We start from the raw sequence: 22,633 nt of genomic DNA, 5'->3' as shown, positions 1-22,633 counted from the left end.
CTTTTCCCCATCTCTGTCAGCACCTCAGGCGGTGCATATCCTGCTGTCCATATCCACATGACATTAGCGTGAGGGATGGATGGATGGCTTTACATTCCCCTTCCCCTGTGCCATTCAATCACCCCTCTGTCCCTATTCAAACCCCATTCAAATTTCAAGACTTCTCATTATCAAGGATTCCCCAAAGCCAGTGACCCACCATAATAATCCCCCCATATTCCAGCTCTCTCTCCCCACTCTCTCCCCTGCAAATCCCATCTATCACCTTCATTGCCTTCTTACTTTCAGCTGGTTAGTCTTTTCATCACAGGCTTACACTAATTCTGATCAGCGTGGGCCACAATGAGCTGAAAGTCAAAAGGGATGATGCCCAAGACATATGGGGAAAAACGGAGCCAAGTCTTTGTGCATGCATCATTGTCATGTGGTGTTTGTACGGCTTAGGCTACTATAGACAGCATTTGCATCGACACACATCTAGAATTGTAACCATGGGCGTCTCCTTAAACGGCCATGTTGATTCTCGTTGTTCTGTTGGAATTGTTCTTGAATGAGGCCATGGTTCTCTCATGTGCAGTGCTCATACCGCAGTAGAGCGCTAGCGTGTGTTCAGGGAGCTTCATGCTCTCTTTTCTCCCCTGTTCCCCTGCATGTTAAGAGGCTGCGCCACCATGATTAGATTCCCTCATTAGTGAACGTCTTCTCATTTACTTTATCCCTGGGGCTCCTCTGCTCTACATACCAACATGCCAACGCTCTCACGTTTGACTGTGTACATGTCATGTACCTCTCTCTCTCTCTCTCTCTTTCTCTCTCTCTCTCTCTCTCTCTCTTTTCTCTCTCTCTCTCTCCTTTCTCTTTCTTTGTGTCTATCTTATTTTATTCTGTGTGCATATATGCATGTGTGTTTTTTTATGATATGTACTTAGTGGTTATGTCAATAAGTGCACGTGTTTGTCCATCTTGAATGTGCTTTATGTAAAAGCACAGCCACAGCCTTGCCAATTGACTGCTGAGCGCATTCTAAATTCAGAGGCACGTTCAATTACAGAGCTATGCTTGATGACAAAGACAAGAATAGGTGCCATAACCAGTCCTCAACATTGCTTGCGTATCTGACACACTATTTTCGGGCTCTGGATATCAGCCGGTTTAGCGTGGATCAGGGAGGATTCGGGGGGGGGTCCAGGGGGAGTGTGGCTGGGGCCAGTGCAGGTGTGCTGCCTGCAGACCCTCTCTAAGCTGCTCTACCGGTGTGTGGGCAGAGGAAATGCTACATCTGCACATTGGTGCACTTTACACATAAGAGGAGGGGGAAGGGGGCCTATTGGCTCAAAAAGCAACCACCTCTCAACCCTCCTTCACATCTCATTGTTGTGTGTGCCACAGAGGCTGGCTTTAGCTCTCGCGTGCACGTACCCAGACATTATGTGTTATTTTGCATCCCAATTACCTTTCTCGGCTTGTAAACAAAACACTTCAGCGCGCGATTACAGCTTTTGTCGGAAACAATTCCTCAATCTGTCTCCAGCGCTATTCTTGGAGGTAATTCAAGTATATCACAAGAGAGTGTGAGAGAGACAGGAAAATAGGAAAGAGACAGAAGAAAGACCCGTGCTTTTGCAAATTTAATTGTTTAAATTAATTTTAGAGATTCATGTATCCTTGCAGTTGAATTAACTGTAAATTTACCAGTGTAACTTGAAATGGGTGAGATGAGATGGCTCAAAAAAACCTGAAACGGTGATGGGCAAAGGCCCATATCTCCTCAGTGGTAATTAAAAAGTAATCAGTGCGAGAAGGCAAAGCGTACAGCCAACCAACAGACAGGGCACAGGTGTCCCTCATTAACTCAGTTGCCAACACAATGTCAAAGCAATATCCAGTCAACTGAAACTGTGTCACAGTGGAACGTCATATTTGCTGTTTGTGTTGTTGTTATGGTTTTTCCATCAGTTTCAATTGTATGATCTTTGTTGTGGTGCTTGTGCGATGTCACACCCTAAACCTTATTTGTCTTTCATTAATGGCTGATTCCAGAGTTTTATGCTATGTCCATGTTTCTGTCAACACAGAGTGATATGAAATGCTGACTTTATCTCACTTTATTTATACATTTGAAGAGTTTGGTTCCAAAACGCTATATCCTCCATTTTAATGAATTTTCATTAATCATTTGTTTACATTTTGTTTTACTAGTAATTTCAGTATAACTGTAATTCAATTATTATTTGATTTATCTTTACTCAATCAAAACAACACAACTGCAATTTGATTGACATTATCTGAAATGTACAATGAAATAACATGACTTTTTAATGTTTTTAAAAATGGAGATAGCGTTACATATCTGTTGATATTCTTCTTAAAGGGCACAAGGGTATGGTCTTAGTGGTCTCAAAAGCAATACGGAGAGATGAGAGAATCAATAACAGCGCAGAGAGAAATTTTATTTCATGAAACCAGGAGAAACAAGGTCCAGCCTGGGTGAATAGACATTTTGAAGAACAGTTTGTGCAGGAGTGACACTGGGTCTTTGCTGACAGTAAATATGTGTTTTTCTCTCTATAGCCATGGTTTCCATAGCAATTTCTGTGATAAGGTTAGGGGGTCTCCCGGTCTGTTATCTGTTATTTGTGCATTCACACAAAGTAGTGCCTTAAATGAAGGAAGCATCTTGAATTTCCCCTGGGGATCAATAAAGTATCTATCTATCTATCTATCTATCTATCTATCTATCTAAAGACTGCCGTTAACTTCAAGGTAAAAAGTCAATCTCCTATATAATCCAATCCAGAATTCTTTTGACAAAGCAGCCTTCTCTTTTCAGTGTATTGAAAATGTTGCATCTTTGTTTACTGTTAATGGGAGTGCATGAGAAAGTGTTACAAGGCTACAGTCCCTTTGCTTCTTCCATCAGCCTTTCCTGGGTCTCTCCATCACACAACAGTGTCAACAGAGTAGCCAAATTACAGTAATCAGGGGCTCTCCTCGTTATGAAATGATTGCAGAAAACATTGGCCACAGTCACCTGCTGTTTGTGTCATCTGGCTCGCTCCCCATAGCTACGTTAACTGAACAATCAACAACCAATCAAGCACACAATAAAACCAGGGAGGTCCCTTTTAAATGGCACATAAGACTTTATGTATCCCACAAGCTGTTGTTCCCAAAGAGTTAAGATATGTGAAGCTTCGTTTTGTGTTCGGCTGAGTTTACAAATACAAACCCTGTGAGAGCTCCCCTGCTTTGGACTCTATAGTGACCGGCAGATGAACCTGCTCAGTATCCATTTAAGAATCCTGTACCATACACTTAGGGCAAGGCCAGGCCCAATGACACCAGAGGACTTCCTTCTGTGGGCTATCTGTCACTGACAGGCAGAAAGCCTTTGGGGAGGTCTCATTGTCCTTACCTCTGTGCTCTGTGCACCTTCAGGTCACATGGTGCTGATGGGATCTGAACATGTAAGTTCTCACTAGACTGAGACCACCAGGCCACTGCTGGTGTATCCTTGTGGGAGATGCATTTCCTGGAGTCTGACAGCATTCATGTTACTAGTGCTATTAATATAATTAGCATCACAGAATGTGTGTTATGCTCTCAGTGGACAGAATCCATTTGTGTTTGTTGGTTACATACAGTATGGGGGACAAAAGGAAACATGGAAACCATCCTTGATATTTTACTTCTTTGGTTTCATTTGAAGAAGGGACCAATACATGGCTGTGCTCCTTGTCTGTAGCTGGGTCACAATGAAGGAAGCAGGGGGTCATTATCTTATAGTCATGGGGAACCTTAGGTTAGCTGCCATGTGATGCTACTGAAAAGATGTCCAAGGACGTTGCTATTGCTGTTTCTGAAGAGGATGCAAGGACAGCATTGCACAACCACACAAATCTACAAAGGTCTTCAGTTGAATAGAATGAACACTCAGCTTTGACAGGAGATGGTGTTCCTTTTAACTACACACCTACCACCTAACCTGATAGAAGGTCCCTATGTGAGCAGGAAACCTATTCCTTTAGCTTGTGTCCATGATGCATAAAAACCCATTAGCCAACTCTGACTTCTTTCTGTGACCTTTCACGTTATGACATTTACATACTCACGCTGCCAGGCTTCAGTCTCCAGTTATACCCCTAAGCATCCGTGCCACTCCACTGCTTCTGGTCAGTAGCAGGGTGATGATGGACATTTTCATCCTCAACTGCCCACTCTCCAGTCCATCCCATATGTTCAGTGTGTCCTCTGTCAAGGTAACATTCCAGATTGCTGTGTCCTCACTGATCTCTCTTGTGCTAATCATGCACACACTGTGAGCTAGCTGTAAATATCCATAGTCCCTCCCTCGCTGCATGCTTTGAAATGGGCTCTTCTGGGGCCCCTCCGATCCCTCAGTGCTGTTAGCTCCGTTTCTCGGCGGCTGAGCACACCTCGGCCGGCTGGCACCTGTGTGTTTTACGGGCCTGGGATGCCTGTCCACTCGCATGGCCACCAGAGGCGTGACATGGGTCCAGAGCGAGGCTGTGGGCCACACGTGCAGAGTGATGCAGTCTTACACTGACATGTCCCTGACACAGGGGAAAAGGAGAGGCAGAGAGGGAGGCATGGAAAGAGGGATAGGGAGAGAGAGAGAGAGAGGGAGAGAGAGAGAGAGAGAGAGAGAGAGAGAGAGAGAGAGAGAGAGAGAGGAGAGAGAGAGAGAGAGAGAAAGAGCTGTGAGTGGAGCTCCAGGCCACCGGCTCTGGTCCTGCTCATTTCATGCATTGTCATTGTGACAGCAGCGTGTGCAGGACAACAGCACTTTTGACTGAGCAACACAGCCAAAAACCCAGTTACACTATAATGCTGCAATTATGTTATGTTATGCCATTGTGAATGTTATGTTAACATTCTATTGTATGGCATTGTATACTTTTTTATGCCATTATGTTATGTTATGCCATTGTGAATGTTATGTTAACATTCTATTGTATGGCATTGTACACTTTTTGCCGTAGTGTAAAATGTGCATGTTGATGCTGATCGTATGCCCACATAACATTCTGTGATTGTATATCATAGTTCCATTTTGTTTTTCACTCTGTTTCAGTGGAAAGAAGTATTATACTGGTACTGTGTGAGCTCTAAGGGACCAATCGTAATCGTAATCGTAACCCCCAATTATCACCACTTTTGTTCAGAAATTCTAAAACAATGATGTTTTTTAACACTTCAAAATAACATTTGCTAAATGAACCTTACATTTTTCAGTAGCCATATGAGTAGATTTGAACAAAATCTGGTTTGGTTCTTAACGGGAGCATTTACTGCCTGAAATATCCGATTTTGTTTACCATGCTCGGAGTTATAGTGCTGGCCTGACGGGTCACCTATTTACGCCGTTTCAACGAACGCACATGAACGGTTAGACCGAGAATTTTCGTCATGAAATTAAAATTCCACTGGAGCTCCAAACGGTTGTGTACACGCAGTCTTACAACACTGTTTACAGCTCTTCGAGTCACGGTAAAATGTCATTTTTGGTAATTTAGATACACCTATGGTGTGGGTGGTTGCGTTTCTTTAGGAGTCCGCCGTCTTGGTTTGTATAGAAATGGATATTAAGTGACACATACAGTATGTGACGGATGCCAGCTAGCTTAGCTGTGGAACAGTGGTAAACCTCACTCCCCGACGCCTCGAGTGCTGCTGGCATGCGAGCTAGTAGCCTGGGCTATTGGCTCAATTGTTAGCGCGCTCGCCTCCCGATCCGAGGTGCTGCTGTTCGCGGGTTCGAGTCCGGGCGTGTGCAGGGCTGAATCGCGCAGGTTCAACACGACGCAGGTTACACATACACGCAAGACGGCGGAAATACAGAACCGGTGGTAACAGCGGGAGTTCCGAAATATCTGTATTGATCCTGATAGACTATCCCTATTATACATGGCCTTGTTTCCACTACATTTCAGGAGCAGATCTTTTTTTCTTCTATTTGTTTTCTGTGTGTGGGCTCGGTGTAGATGGGTTTTTGTGCAAAGGGCATGAGAGCAAGGGAGGGGTTGGAGGGGAGGGGGGTCTGTGTCACTGCTGCTCCTCTGCATCAGTACAGCAGTGGTGGTGGGCAGGAGGCAGATCTCAGTGACTAACACATGGGCTCCAGTTGTGTTTCTCCTCCCTGGTGTGGGTGGTGAGGATGAATACTAAAGCCAGACTCTCCATTCTTCGCTCTCTGCCTCTCCACGTTCTCATTAGTCCTCCATTCAGCTCCAGTGTTGGCACTACACGTGCAGGAGAGGACATCTTTGTGTACTTGTGTCTGATTGGCTATCAGGGAGCTATTTACTCTGTATATCAGGATACCTTTGAAGTAGATCTGGTAAAAAAAAAGTTTAATCACCGTTCCATATCAATGCTCTTTTGAATGGTAACTACAACAACTAGAGCAAACGGTTGAATGAGCAAGCACGTTTAGCAACAGTGGAATCAACTGTAACCAAGCTAACTACCCACCAAAGACAGTAGTACAACAAACTGAACAGATCAGTGTTCTTATCATACCAGCACCATGCATTAGCTGCATTATGGCAATTGTGGCTAAACCTCTGATGAACTGTACATTTGGGTTTTCCTTCTGGCTTCCTTTGTCTCCTTCACGTCTAGAACCAGAAGCTAGAAGAAATAAAAAGTAATAAAAATCGATCAGAGTTTATGTGTTGTTAAAGTGTCATCATGATGGGGTCCATAAAGTTGTTGCTGTTGTATTGATTTGGAATTAATTTATGGCTTCCTCTCACCTTAAGAGTCCTAATGGGACTCTTGGAAGATTGTCAGCAGCTGCCTTCCTTGAACTGAAGATGAAGAGTGTGTGGGGGTTGAGTTACAGGCATAGGAGCACCACATCAATTTAATTCAGTCCCACTCATCACAATTGCAATTGGGAAAATCAATTGGAGATATCTATTGGAGATACTGAAGATCTTAAACAAAGCCAAGCTGTGATACTTATGATTTACTGTAAGGCTCAGTGAGACCGATCTCTCTTTCTCTTCTGTTCTGTCCGATCTCTTAGCTATACAGATATACTTTTGACAGAAATGCAAACATACAGCCCCCACCCCTCTCCCTCCATTCACATCTGAGGGGTATGGGTCTAATCTGCACAGGAGTCCCAGGGGTTCTTGCAGAGGCACTCAATCCCACTCATACTCAATAGATTGAAGACAACCATCTCTCTCTCTCTCTCTCTCTCCCTTAATCTCCTTCTCCACTAGTCCATTCTCTCACATCAATATCGAGAGGATTGAAACGGGAAAGGCAAGGATGAAGGGGACGGTAGTGCCTGCGTTGGGGTGTTAGCATCAGGCGACTGGTGGGAGGGCTTTGTGTGTTTTGTGAAGTTCTTGTTGGGAGGTGTAAATGTGAGCGTAAAGGTCAGCCGTCCCAGAGCGCTTGCACACTGTAGCCTTTATGATCTCCCCAAACAAGCAGTGGCACCACAATGCTGACATTTACCAAAGCTCGCCAATGCAAACACACAGACAAGTGAAAATACATCTGTGCCCTGATGCCCACATACTTTCAAACTGTGCATGGGCATAGATGGGGTGCATCTACTATATCTAGCTGTCTAAAATGTCTAGAATTTTCTAAACTGTTTTGTGCTGCAGTGCAGGATTTATGAAACATGTATTCTGTTGCTGTAGACTTTGTTTATCACTCTGTTAATCCCTTGACACAAAGCCTCAGAACTGCATGGTTAATTTTTTCATTTCACTGAAGCAGGTGTTTTGGGATACCTCAATTGGTGTTTACAAACATTGTATTTGCCAGGAATCAATGGAGCCTATCACTTAACTTCCTTTTCCCCTAGTGCTGTATCTATCTCTACTGCTGTGGGAGAAATGTGTGTAAGTGTGTATGTGTCAGTGTATATTTGTCAGTGTGTATGATTGTGTGTGTGTGTGTGTGTGTGAGTGTGTATGTGTGTATGTGTGAGTGTGTATGTGTCAGTGCGTAAATGTGTATGTGTGCGTGTGCATGTGTGTGTGCACCCGCGTGTGCAGTCATTTGTGTAAGTGTGTGCAATGGGCTGGAGTGAACAGATGCACTGCGCCTGCAACACAGATTCACTAGATACTTAGCAGTGTGGGGGGACGGAAAGCGAGAGTGAGAGTGTGCACACGAGAGAGAGAGAGAGAGAGAATGAGAGAGAGAGAGAGAAAGAGTGAAAGGGAAGAGTGACAGATGGAAACAAAAAGAGCGCTGCAGAGAGACACACAAGAGACACAAAGCTCATGCGAATAAGAGCAAAACAGGGAAACAGCGGTGAGAATAAAGAAGAGAGTGAGAGAGAGAAGAGTGGAGAGAGAGAGAGAAGAGTGGAGAGAGAAAGAAGAAAGAAGAGAGAGAGAGAGAGAGAGGAGAGAACGCAGGGGCTATAGCTGCACTGGACGGCTGACTGTCTCTCACTACCCTGGAGCCGCTGCGGCAGAGCTGGAGCTTCACTGCTGAGATCACCAGGAGAGAGGAGCAGAGGAGAGGAGCAGAGAGGAGGAGAAGAGAGGAGGAGAAGAGAGGAGGAGAGAGGAGGAGAGACCACGGGAGAGGAGTACAAGCCAAAGAGGAGCAGAGAGAGCGAGAGAGAAAGTAAACAGAGAATCTGGGGCAGAGACACATTAATGGGACACATTAACATCGGCTACTAGGAACGCAAAAGTGAGTAAGAAAGCGCGAGAGAGAGAGAGAGAGAGAGAGAGAGGTGGAGAGGAGGAGAGGTGTAACCGCAGTCTTGGAATGTGCTGATGTGCCGTGCTGGTACAGGAGTGTGCCTCGTGGCCGATTCAGAGCGTGTTCCCCTCCCCAACCCCACGCATCTCCCCCTCCCCCTCCCCCCTCATCCACCGCAAGCTTTTTGTCGTTGCCCTGGCTACTCATCAGCTCACATCCTCTCTGACTCCTGCACTCTCACACAAAAGACTCACACACACACATGCACACACACACATGCAAACACATACACTCTCCCACCCTTACTCTCTCTGCCTCTCTCACTGACTTGCGCTCACACACTCACAGATACCCAGAGGACGCACTGACCGAGAGCCGGACCACTCCAAGGAACTTTGTCTGTGCTTCTATTTAGCATTTAGGACAGCCTCTCCTCCTGGCTTGCCTGTCTTCCTCTCCTTGACGCTTCTCTTGCTTTGACAACTTTTCACCTTGGGAGAAGTGAGTCTGCTGGGAGACAAGACATCCGGACTCTCCTCGCTCCTTCAGTCCTTTTTTCTGACCACGAGCGCTCCAGCCTCCACCTGCTGCCACCATGCAGGTGTCCATCGCCTGCACCGACCACAACCTGAAGGGCCGCAACGGCGACCACGGCAAGCAGAACGCCACCAGCCCCAACGTGGTGAACGCGGCGCGGGCCAAGTTCCGCACGGTGGCCATCATCGCCCGGAGCTTCGGCTCCTTCGCCCCTCGCCACCACATCTCGCTCAAGGAGTCAACGGGCAAGCACACAGGCATGAAATACCGGCCCCCCCCCCTTCGCCACCTCACCTGCAGCATCCCCAGCATCCTGCATCTCTCCACATCTGTATACTCTCAGCTCTCTGTGTGCGTCGTAGTCTCTTTCTGTCCTTCCTTCATCATCTGTCATGCTTCATGCTTGCTGGTTTTTACTAGTCTATCCTCCTTCAGGCTTCTTTGACAGGGTTCCAGCACTAGGCACAGTACATCTGTCACAGTTCTGTCACTGTTGTGAGAGCTCATCTCCAGACAGAGAAAGTGTGAATGCACTTGTTCTTAGTAAGAATCCCAGCAGCACGTGTACGTCTCAGCTCCTTCCCAGCACAGCCATGTTTGCCTGTCTTTGTTGTAAGTGCTGTGCAGTCAGACTTTTTGGACAAGTTCTCAAAAGCTCAGTGACACTTGAGGTGGGTTTGGTGCAGAACAGCTCTTTTTGATTCTACCTAGCCTGGGTGTGTGTGTGTGTGTGTGTGTGTGAGAGAGAGTGAACGAGACAGGGAGAGCATGTAATGTGCGTGTAAGAGTGAGGAGCAAGAGAGAGAGAGAGAGATAGAGTTTGAAATGAGGCACTGCATTGGTCCTTGTCCTCTCCTTGTGCATCAGCGTGCGCTGGATGTGTTTAATTCTCTCCAGGGCTGCTCCTAAGCCCCTCTAAAGCCTCTTGAAGCCAATGTTACCACCTCATGCTTGTTTCCCTTTCAGTCTGCATCACCGTTTGGGAGATGCCCTATTATTTGCACGCATGTGTGTGTGTGTGTGTGTGTGTGTGTGCATGTGCGTGTGAGTGTGTGAGAGAAAAAGAGAGAAAGAGATCTGGCTTTGTGATGACTCCCTTGAAAGCAAATGACTGTAACACTGTCCACTGTAGCAGTGAGATTCTAGGCTTGTAGCATACACAAACCTGCCACACTCATGTCACACATATTTCAGGTTCATATGGTTCAGTTCGGCATTCAGCAATCGTTTAGATCCAAGTCCCTGTAACTGTAGATCAGACTGCTTTCCTTTAGAAAGCCAGGAGTACTTAGGAAAAATGTGCAGGTAATGCATAATACATCTGAAAGTGACACTGACTTTTACTTCATCATCGTTTGTGACATGATAATAATTCATATTTACCACTTCAGAGGAAAGTTCAATTTTATGATGTTTTCTCTGTGAGTGCGAAAGGATTTTTAGGGTCTTTTGTGATGGTGCTGTGTGTGATGCTGAGAATTACATATGAGCAGTTTACATTTCTTTATCATTCTCATCACATAAACATCCCTGGGTAGAGATGCAGTTGTGCAATTCATGAAGTGTAGCCTGGTAAACATAGATCTTGAGTTCATTTCCATGAAGGTACAGTATATCTGTGAAGGAGAGACAGTTGTGTGCATGCAGCCCACCCCTGATGGAGACATGACAGGGGGCTGTTAGTAATCGCATCTCATTTCAACATTGTTTCATTTCCTCATGACAGCTGCACAGAGTTTGCCAATATGTGAAATCCATGGTCTTTAAACATGTGTGTGTGTGTGTGTGTGAGAGAGAGAGAGTGTGTGTGTGTGTGTGTGTGTGAGAGAGAGAGAGAGAGTGTGTGTGTGTGTGTGTGTGTAGATGTGTATCTGCTGAAAGAATCATCAATTATCACAGCTCGACTCTTGAATGCTCACAGATTAGAGTTGGTGTCATTTAGTATTTGAAATTGGATTCCGTACTCCAGACAGTGACTGAGTGGACACCTTTGGTCCCATCTCCCTCCTGTCACATTAGAGGGGCCTCCGTAGGCCTGGTGGCTGGGGACTACGCCTGTCAGATCTGACAAGCACAGGAGAGGCAGAAAAATGAAGAACCTGCTCTCGGGCCATTTGACAGACTGCCTAGACACATTCTTGTGTTTTGAGCAATTAATCCCTTTTGGGCTGAAGTGGCGAACGGCCGGCGGTTGTCAGAAATGACCTGCGCTTGTTTTTAGTGCATTTCAGAGGAGAATGTGGGTGAAAAGGGAGAGAGCCCAACCTCCATGTCAGACCAAGTCTGATGACTGACTGAACTGAACCCTTCCTTTTGTGAAGATGGGGAGTGATGGCCCTCTGACAGGCTGTCAAAAGCCCATTAAATGTGCAGGAGGATGCAGTGTGTTGCGCAGGAGCCCGGCTGGAGCGGCTAGTGTAGTGTTTCGCCAAATTCAGCGATTCACTCGTCAGGCCTGTCCACAGCCCATTGTCTCTGTGCTGACTGGGTGCTCTGTTCTCCCAAGTGCTCCAACCTTACTGCGCTCCTCCAGTTACATACATACATGCTAAAAGACCTGCACATATGGATGACTAGACAGATATCACACACACAAACACACACACCCACACACACACACACACACACACCCACACACTACTAGAAACTACACATACCCAACTATGAATCGATACTTTCCCCACATTGATGGCAGTTGAAAGTTGAACAACTGATGTTGTTGAGATGAGATGGAGTTGCTGTATGTATTGCATAGACTCTTGTGTTGTGCTTCATACATTTGACTAATCACTGAGTCCATATGAAGTCACATCATGAGTCACAGCCCATGACAGCACCCCCTGACTGCCTCCCATCCGCGGCCCAACGCTGGGAAAGGTCAAACACATGGCAGCCTAATTGGCTCCTGTGGACATGGCCCTCCATCGGGAGCATCATGCCATATTAGGGTAAAGAGCAAAGTGATAAGCATGCTTTCATCATGCCACACTCTAATGGCTCCTAATGGAAAAAGCCTGTCAGCAGTTTTCATCTGGAAAACTGCCTTTCCGTTTTCATAAGAGATGTTTTTTCCTATTTACAATGAAACATCTCACATGTCACTGTTGACCTTTAGAGACATCTACAGATCAGGCTGAGCAAAGGGCCCTCCATGGAGAAAAAACTGAAAGAAAGGTCAACAAGAAGTGTGATGACTAAAGAATGTCAAGCACTTCAAATAAGCCATTCTAAAGTCATTCTGAACTTAAAGGATACTAGCCTGGAAGCCAGCCGAACATATCCCCGCCCACAACATTTGAGGTCGGGACGTTCGGTCTGGAATTGTTCCAATGAGGAGCAACTATGCCCGAACCAGAGCTGTTCGGACCAATCAAATTGTCTGAACGGGGTTTATAAGATGATGGACAGATGAGCAACAGTGCCTCATCTATCACATAATCGGAGCATGCTCTCTCCCACTTGCTTCCTGTCTCACTCTTCACTGTCCTGTCCAAATAAAGGCAAAAAAAAGCCCCAAAAATATATAAAAAATAAAAATAACGGGGAATATCCGTTTTTCCGAATAGTCTACCCTGCTACGTATAAATGTGGGCTTAGATTTCGCTATCACATGTTGTAGAAGATATTGACAGCGCAATAACTTTAAAAATATGACCAGAAAACAATGTTAACAGTACCAACAACATTGTTTATGATGCAGTAATACATCATTGGTAGAAACAGTGGCAACATGTGTAATACCCCACCTCCTAGAAATTATCTGCCACAGCCTATGTCTGTGTCGACGTTTTTCTAATTTAAACCAAAAGTGATTAATGCTGGCGCACTCAGAGGAAACTGTTTACCGAGCGAGGAAAAAAATGCTGCGAGCCAGGAGGAATCTGACCAGCGTGCACAAACAGCCACTCGAAAATCACTCAGCTCTCTCGAAGTTCATTTCTGCTCGCGCAAAGTGAATTTCCCGTGGGTCTCTACTTGGGGAAGGGAACCAGGGTTGGTAATTCAGAAAAGGCCAATCAGTACCGACCCTGGTTCCTGATGACATCACCAACCGGAACTACGAAGGAACGACACAAGTGCGACTGCTCAGGGGCAGTACTTCAAACCACCAAACTTTTGTGATTGAGAGTTCAAAGTACCCTTTCTAGAAACACCAAATCCAAGAACGATGGATCGAACTACAAAGGTTGCGATGGAAGTTAGCCAACTACCCTTTCTAGAAACACCAAATCCAAGAACGATGGATCAAACTACAAAGGTTGCGATGGAAGTTAGCCAACTACACTTTCTAGAAACGCACTACTGATCCAATTGAGTGCAGAGGCAATTCCCCCCCTCTATTAGTTGAAACACACCCCATAATCACGTCCCAATGGGGCAGTATCAGACTCAAATTCTGAGTAGAATTGAGTATGACAACGCCAAACTAAAAGGACACTGTTTACCATGATAGAATGAACTGTAAAGTCCCTGGAACAGTACTGTATTTTAAGTTATTCGGAGTAAAGGCTCCAAAATAATAGTACCTAGTCCACCATGTGCTTCTTTAGTTGTGCCAACAAGTTCCGAACTGATAACTTGTGATTGTCGTAGGGGAATAATTCGGACGGTCTGTATCTTTTTTACAGCCTCTGCCAGGGGGTTTTGATGGATGGGTTGTATTAATCATATTGATTGGAGCTCCAGAAGTAATGATGTTTGTAAATGTGACACCAGTAGGACATGTAAATGAATGACTAAACCTGGTGGATATAGTGATTGAAAGAGTAGTGGTGTGTGAAAAAAGCTTGATGGGAATAATTGGAATTCTTTGAAATTGTTCACTCCCGAGAAAATTTACATTCAAATGGTTATTAAGTTGCAAATGGTTCTGTATTGCAGTGTGTAGTTGAATATGTACCTGAATTGTGCTAAAAATTAAGTGCTTTATACAATAGAAACACTGCTGGAAGGCTATAATAAATGATGCATATCACACAGGAATCATGGGAAAATATGAAAGTTCAGAAGAAAAAAATGAATGTCATTCTAAATGAATGAAAGTAATCAAATCCAGTCAGCAGCAGCACAAGACAAATTCTATTAATAAAGTAGCCTCTGAATGTGTGTGAGAGAAAAGGAGAGAGAGAGAGAGAGAGAGAGAGCAAAGAACAATGATTAGCCATCTGATTAGCCATCTGCTATTTCATTCTTTGGACATTTTTATCATTCAAGGTAATTCCTTTTGTTGGTCTCTGGGGGTGTGCATATCTTCACACTGTATGTTTTTGTAAGTGACCAGTGTTACAGGATTCTTTCACCATGTCCGCTGCGAGGCACTGCAACAATGCAGAGCAGAAATACCACATATGCACAAATACAACAGTTGGTGAAACACATAAACACACATTCACCTACATGCAAATAAACACACAAACAGCCTCTCTCTCTCTCTCTTTCTCTCTCTCTCACACACACACAAACACACACTAATGATACCTATAAAAAAACATCTCTTTCATCATAACACAGAAATTGCTCCCACTTAATATAGCCAACTATATGTATGCATAAAAGCAACAGCATGGCAGCAACATTCACAAAAACGAAAAATAGGAAGCACTGGCTCTGCACAAAAGCAACCATAATCAAGATTTACAGTGCCAAGAGCTTCTGGCTTTCGCACTGAGCAGTATAAACTATTCACAGTTCACTAGGTTGAGACAAAACGGCTGAGGTATCACTCAAAGGGCTAATTTTATTAGAATGGTCTCTTTTATTAAGGATCCACAGCGGTGATGAGCTCTGGCTCTCTGAAGTCTGGCAGCCAGGATGAGTGCCAGACAGGGGGGTGTGTTGTGCTGTGCAGTGCTGAACGAGCACCCTGGCAGTAGCACATCTAGAGATGGAGCTGCATCAGTGATTAAAAAGGGCAGGACACTGTAGTAATGTTTAAATTACTGTTGTCAATTCCCTAATTGAATATCACCAATTGCCTGGATTTCAACTACCATCTCAACACCATCCACAAATCACATAGTTGAAGACATTATTTTAATTACATAGCAGTGTTATTAAAATGTGATTTTAATTACAGCTTTTAGTTATTTGTATTGATGGTGTTCATATTGATGGTGTTCATATTTGTGGTAGGACAGGAAGGCTACCGCAGGAGCTAAGCAAGGAGCTGCGATACCCTCAACCCCCATGGCCATGGCTGCCCACCACACCATGGAGCTCACATTTAATTAGTTTGCAGATGTTTTGATGTTCCAGCTGTGTTCACCAGAGGAGGCTTCTAGTAGTGAAACTGATGTTTGAGATTCCACAGAGTTGCACCAGCTTGTGCGTTTTCGTCAGATGTTGACGTAGGGTTTTGGCAGGATGCCTCTGCGGTCCTTGAAAAAAAAAAAGAAACGATGAGCGACGAGCAATGCTTCATTCTCCTGCCACTAAGATAATTGGCCCCTTGGGGAAAGTGTAAGCTATAGCTCAGAATACAACAATGGCTGCGCTGCATTTCTACTAACAGTACAATTCTTGGAGGAAAAGTGGGGGTCAGGGGGCTAAGCACACAGTGAAAGAGAAGAGTTTATGTAATTCTAAAATAGACCGATGAGTGCAAATATGTGATTACATATCTGGATGAGAGCCCTGGTGATACCTGCTCAACTACCACAGTGCATGGAAATGAAACAGTACATACTGGATATTTCAAATTGGCCCGATGTGATCGCTATAACTAGCCAGTTATGATTTTCAGTGTTCAGGGAGAGACTAGCCTAGCAGGGAGAGACTAGCCTAGATCTCTTGAATCAATAAGGCAAAGACAATTGAGAGGCAAAGTATTCCAGTAGAGAAAAGCAGAATTATTTTCCTTATAGTCAGCAAATTAAATAGGCCTATAAATAATCCCACAAGAAATCTTTGTCAAAAATGTTTATTTCAGTTTTTCCTATTTAATGCATCTGTCTCCAGTACCAGTAGCAATCTCCATTCCACTCTAATATCATACTGTTTACAAAAAAAAAAAAAAAAAAAAAAACAGAATGTCATTACTAGTTATCAACCAGAGAGAAAAAATACTCTTTTCTGGTTGGCTGATGGGGTGGCTATTAATTCTGAATAACGGGACCATAGATAAGTAGATGCTGCATTGTCCTACACATATTCATATCTATAAGGCTCTGGGCCTATGTTAAAAAAGTTCCATCACCGTTCCATATCAATGCTTATGAATGGTAACTACAACAACCGTAGGACGATGGTTGAGCCTGAAAGCAGGCTTTGGAACAATGTAATCAACTGTAAACAAGGTAACTCATGCTATCACTGTTAGGGCCAAAGAAAGTTAAACTGAACAAGTCGGCTTCTTTTTAAACGGAACCGCTTGTTTCCTTTAGATGCTATAAAGGCATGACTATTGCCTATGGCAACCGGGTGACAACTCTGAAGTAGTTCTTGCCTCTGGCCCTCGTCCATTAATTCCGTATAACAGGACACCTCGGCACTCGTTATTCCATACATATCACAATGTGACAGGTTATTTAAAATATTTGAAAGGTGCATGTAGTGTGCATATATAGGAAATATTTGAAATCAGCATAATGACACATTTGGTTTTGTCTTTGTTAACTAAGTGCATTTTTCTCAAGCAAGCACACTTCCCACAGTCATTCCACACATTATCTGTCTTTCTTTAAATGTACACATAAGCAGGGGCGATTCTAGACCTAGAGCCTTGCTGGCACAGGCCCCTAACTCCCAAAACATAAACAAAAATAAAATAAATAAATGTGCGCGCAATATGAAATAAATGGCTTGCCTGTCTCTCTCCTCCTCTTCCTCCCCCTGCCTGGTACTGGACTGCCCAGCATGTGCTCTTTCTCCCCTCTCTTCTCTTCGACCTTCCTCTCCTTCTCCTCCTCCTCAAGCACTCTCTCCCTCAATTGTTGTAGCAGCCACTATCCAGCAACATCCAAACACATAGGCATAAGCAGGCCTATACTCACTGCATGAATGTAATAGGCTTTCCTACTAACACAAGGGAAGCTTATTTTTAGTGAAAATTGAGATATACTTCCCTCCCAGGCAAGGGTCCTATAGTCATCCTTGCAATACTGCAGTTCTTTGTTGTAGCTTAAATAGCCTAAAGCCTTCATCCTGACTTGGTGATGATTTGCAAATGTAGCCTAATAATCAGAATCTGATTCTGTGTAGATTACTGTAGGCTACATTTGCAAATGCAACAAACTTATTTTTTAGAAGGCTATGTTTAGTTTTACAGTAGGACAGCTTCACAAACAGTATAGGCTACTTTACAGGACTTTCTCTACAGTAGGCTGTATGTATAAATCATTATTAACTGTCCGCATGTGTGTATGCAGCCTACGCATGGTGTGAGTGTGTGTGTGAGGGAGAGGGCACAAACTGGGGCCTGTACTACGAAGCGGGGTTACTGGCTTATCTGGGTAACTTCGAGAGTAACTTGATCACGTGTGGCGTAACTGGGATTAACCCGTACTACGAAAGGTGGATAGGTTTTAACCGAGGTATGCTGCCATGGCAATTTACGCTGCATCTCAAACCTGCTCCGACCAGGTTATGTTCTTGGTTAACCCAAGGTTTCCGTTAACCACACCCTTTATAAGTACCACCCCTCCACTAACAATTTCTCCCGAGACATGTCGGCGTACCTGGATGATCCATACAACATTGGAGCGCAAATCGTGAGGGACTCTCTTCGCAGGGCGAGGGGTTTTAGAGACTGCCAGAAAATATATATAGCCTACCCGGACGATATTCTCTATGAAGATATAAATTGTCAGCCAAGGGAATTCGTTATCTTTGTCAGATGATCTCTAGGAAGACGTCTCATAGCAATGCCCGTACGTGGACATTCATGTATTCCATCGGTGATGCAAGAATACTGTATGTCCGAAAATAAATAGGACATAGGCCTACAGTATGCTGAACATCTGAGCAAGAATAGCCTGAAATAAATAGCCTACAGTAGGCCTAATAAATAAAAATCACCATTTTAACAAACTTGTTGAATTGAATGTCATATTACTGTAGTAGCCTACCCTGCACATAAAGGCTACACATTTCCACAGCACCAGAATCCGACCGAATGCCTCCCTCAACCTCCTCCATAATCGGCCTTCCACTATTATTTGCGATGGCCAACTCCTCTGCTTCTGTAAAACACTCTGGTGCCTTTTCTCCTACAGTAGTGTTCAAAGACACCTTTTTCTTGTTAGCTGTAAAACAGAGGCCAAGTGAAGGCTATAAGCTAGGCCTACATGTTTTCATAATTAAGAAATATTAATGCAAGCTATAACTAGATAAACCTACTGTACTATTCTGAATAATGTTTTTGTGTTTCATTTTCACCTGCTGCCATGTGCGTTTGGCAATGGTGTTGCATCTGAAATGTTCACAGGACGTATTTGATTTTTGTCGTAGAGTGGGTTTTAATTCCTCATAACTTGTCATAATAATTGTGCATTCCTCATCCGTAAAATAAGGTGATCGCGTCATCATTGAAAGTGGTGACTTGCGCTGCAACCCGCCCCTTTTATGTGAACGCGCACAAACTCCAATTAGGTTAACCCCGGCTCAACAAATCAACTTCATAATCAGCGTTGTAGTACCGATTAACACCACTTAAGATAACCAGGTTTTGTCAACCCTGGTTTAACAAAGTAACCCTGGGTTACATCTGGGTAGGTTAAGCTCCCTTCGTAGTACAGGCCCCTGGTAATTAGTTTAAACTGTTGCTAAATTTAGGCTACATGACGCTAAGCATTGAAAAACAGATGCTAATTATGTGGGCAACATTCTCTAACAGCGTGTCATTTTCTCTGTCAAACAAGTTGTGAATTTGTTGTAACATCAAAACAGGGGACGACTTACTCTGTGCTCAAAGTGATGTGATGAGCTCCAAGCGGTTTCCACTGTGAATTTGTGTGTGTACAACGAAACACTCGGAAGAAGAATCATGTGAATGATTTTCATTGGTTGTTGCGTTCAATCTTACCCAGCTACAGAGGTGCTATTTCCTGATTGCTATTATGGCCCCTTTCTTTTTTTCCTTGTTTTTTGATTGGCTGGTAAGTGACTTTAGTCATGACTAAAGCAGGCACGGAGATACGCTCATGAATGCAGTTTCCAGCTAGAGCCGCGCTAGAATTTTACTGGGGCACTGGAGACTTTTACTAAGGCACGTGCCCCAGTGAATAAGGTCTAGTGACGCCCCTGCACATAAGTACCCACAGTAACACATTCACACAAGATATCTCTTATTGTCAGTCACTCACAGTAAGGAAAGCCAGCAAAGCCAGAGACTGTCCAGGCCACTAGCAAAATGCCTCTTCAACCATCTATGATCCTCCCCAAACCTCTGGATCTGTTCAGATGGAGGAAAGACGCTCTCCTATGGTTTTAGTCAGCTCCTTAAGCCAGTGGAATATTTCTTTACATCATACAAGAAACATAAAATTGGTATAAGAGAATATTTTTCAGAAAAATGTGCATATTACAGTAAATATGCAGTTCTGTGGTCACATCCCCTGTTTTAAGTCCTGGTGGTGTTAGCCTCCCAGCCTGCCTCCCCTCCCTGAACACTGAGCACTGGACACAGATACACAGTGATATCCAATTAGTTTAGTCTTTTAAACTGGCCTCAAGATGATCACTATCTGATTTCTATTTCCTGAAGCGATGTTCTGATTTCATGTCTTTATTTAGAAAAGCACAGAATTGTATGTATAATGCTAGTGCAATTATTAACAGCTTCTCAACTGTTTCTCCTAAGAGACCACAATAAAACTGAGCAAGTTGTCCTTTCAGGGAGTTCTTTCCAGCAGTGATCATTCTGATTACAAATTCTCAGTAGAGTGGTATAACTTGAGGATAATCAAGGATAACTCATAACCGGACATAACTTATTAAAATCTGTGTATGAATAATAATTAATAGTTTATGGCATGCCATCGTTAAATTGCAGATTGCATCTTAAACATGCTTTTTAATGCTTTTGAATTCATAGAGTAAAATGTGCCTCCACTGAACTATCTTTAGAGAAAACAGGAAACATGAAGCTGAATTATCACATTAACATCACCATGGAGATCCGTAGATTACAGCACTTTCAAAACATTAAAAGTTGCCACCTGGTAGGAGGATGCACATTTATGCTTTCTCTGTGTTCTAATGGCCATAAAAGTTGTTTCCGTTTCCGTTGATCAAGAGTTTGGTCACACTGGGCTTGACACACAGGTTCTGTCTGATGTACACTGTGAATTTAAACTGTGGTAGCTATCCCTCTCAAGCCAGCCGTACTCGTTTAAAGCTGCAGTTGGCAAGTCTGACAGATTGAGGGGACTCCCCCACCTCCCCCACTACCACCGAGCACCCTCTCATCGAGTTCGTGCTCGTCAGTGCGCACCAGACTGCACCAGACTGTGATTGACAGTCAGATCTCACACAGCCCTGCTCTGATTGGACCGAAAGAACCGGGAGTTGTGGATTTATGCAAAACAAATAACAGGCTCTAAGTGATCTATGGATAATTAGATGTCCAGGTTAATTACAGGTTGAATAAATGGTCTCACTTGCACTCACATGCAAATATAACCTCACTCACACACACACAAACACACCTTGAATTTCCCCTTGGGGATCAATAAAGTATCTATCTACGTATCTATCTATCTACACACACACACACACCATACACACACAGTCCACAAAAATTCCCATACATATGCATCTACAGACAAAACTACACACACACACACACTCACACACACAGACACACACACGGTCCACACAAATTTCCACAACGTTTACATTCTTTCTCAGCTACGCGCACCTCAAGGTTGTTTGAATACAATGTTTGATATCACTGCCAAGTTCCCTCACTGTGAACTTGTAATTCCATTTTTCACATTTAATTTGTCTACTCCTGGATTGACCTTGTAATTCTGGTTAGTGTCATATCACCAAAACCTGTGAATACTGCTCAATTGGATCAGCAGTTGCTTTGCTATAATAATGGGGTGCATGCCGTTCTGTCAACAACCTCCCTCTGACTTTCTGTACGCCTCCACTCCGTTCCACTCCTCGCTCTCTCTTTGTGTGCTCTGTGTGTGGTGGAGAAGAGGCGGTTGTGTTCTTCCGCTCCCTTACATTGCTAAGTGACAGAGAGGGCTGGACCCTGCTGTCCCGGCTCCTCCACACTGCTAATTAACCTGATGAGGCCGCTCACAGAGACAGTGTCACCGTCGCAGAGGGAGGTTGAGGGGTGGGGGCCAAATCCTGCCTTTACTAGGACGTCCAAATAAACGGGTGTCATGTTAACATCTCCTCCACCTCCTTTTAGTTCCACGTTGTGAGGACTCGGTGAATCTACGGGAAACAGCTTAATGCTGGAATTCACTGACTTCATCTGAAGTGCTGCGAGACGCTTTGGGGTTTATTTCCAGCATAATGATGGCAGGCTCCTGTTGCACTGTTAGTCACGCTGCTGTTGTTTTAGCTTTTAAGACAACAGAGAACACAAAAGAAGGCTAAATGAGGAGGCCTGTGGAAGAGAGGAGAAGGCCAGACTGCTAATTTAGAAGTGCTGGGTGTTTTGTTCTGGCTTGCCACCCTGATGAAATGATTTGGAGCTTATTTTGCTTACCTCTGCGTTTGCATACGCCACTTAGCGGCTGCCGCGTTTACACTACATGCCTTAGTAAGCGATTCTCGCCCACTTTTATTCATCACACTTTATCTTCGGGAGCAAACTAAGAGCAAAGCTGACTTTCCTCCAACAAATATGAGGAGGCCTCTGACCCCCCCCACACCTGAGCTGGAAGCCAAGACGGGGATGGCACTCTAATTACCTTCGCCTCTGCGGTGCTGAATTTGTGAAAAGTGACACGCGTTCTTCTTTTTTTTCTCCCTCTTTCTCCGCCTCGGTAATAATCTCTAGACTTTATTGTCGGAGCACAAGTTGCTCATGAATAATCTATGATATTGTTCCCCAAGGTGTAAATGCTATTGCCTATAGCACCAGCTAAATGCTGCCCCTGTGTTGCTGTATTTATTTGATTTTGCTGGAAAAAAAATGCCTTGCCACAGTGAATAAAGATGTGATGGTGAGAGGGGGGATTGGGAATGGGACTGTGTTCAGGTTGAGCATTATTCATATTTACAAGAAATCATTTCAATCCCCTGGGCAAGTCGGATGGATTCACAGCTCTGCTCTTGATGTAACACAACACTCTTCGGTCTCTTACAGACAAAGCTTGTCACACAACAAGATACACACAGCAGACTCATCTGCATACCAAAACATTGCAGATGTAACACCACTGTAGAACAGATTCTTACATGGACACTCTTTATGAGA

The 22,633-nt window shown here is 44.1% G+C and overlaps 1 protein-coding gene across 4 annotated transcripts in view; it reads left to right on the top strand.

Moving 5' to 3' along the window:
- kcnab1a (potassium voltage-gated channel subfamily A regulatory beta subunit 1a) overlaps window positions 1-22,633 on the top strand; it is a 76,643-nt gene that overhangs the window by 18,055 nt on the left and 35,955 nt on the right. Inside the window, exon 1 of one of the 4 annotated variants that reach the window (XM_048264566.1) lies at window positions 8,890-9,519. The exons of the other annotated variants lie outside the window; for them this stretch is intronic. Coding sequence (XP_048120523.1) covers window positions 9,308-9,519 — 212 coding nt within the window. The 5' untranslated portion in view covers window positions 8,890-9,307. Of the gene's footprint in view, window positions 1-8,889; window positions 9,520-22,633 lie in introns of those variants that run through there. 4 annotated transcript variants of the gene reach the window in all.

The sequence above is a fragment of the Alosa alosa genome, chromosome 15 (genome assembly GCF_017589495.1).
Source record: "Alosa alosa isolate M-15738 ecotype Scorff River chromosome 15, AALO_Geno_1.1, whole genome shotgun sequence".
Lineage (NCBI taxonomy): Eukaryota > Metazoa > Chordata > Actinopteri > Clupeiformes > Clupeidae > Alosa > Alosa alosa.
The sequence above is the reverse complement of the archived record's forward strand: the minus strand, read 5'-3'. Positions and strand labels throughout refer to the sequence as shown.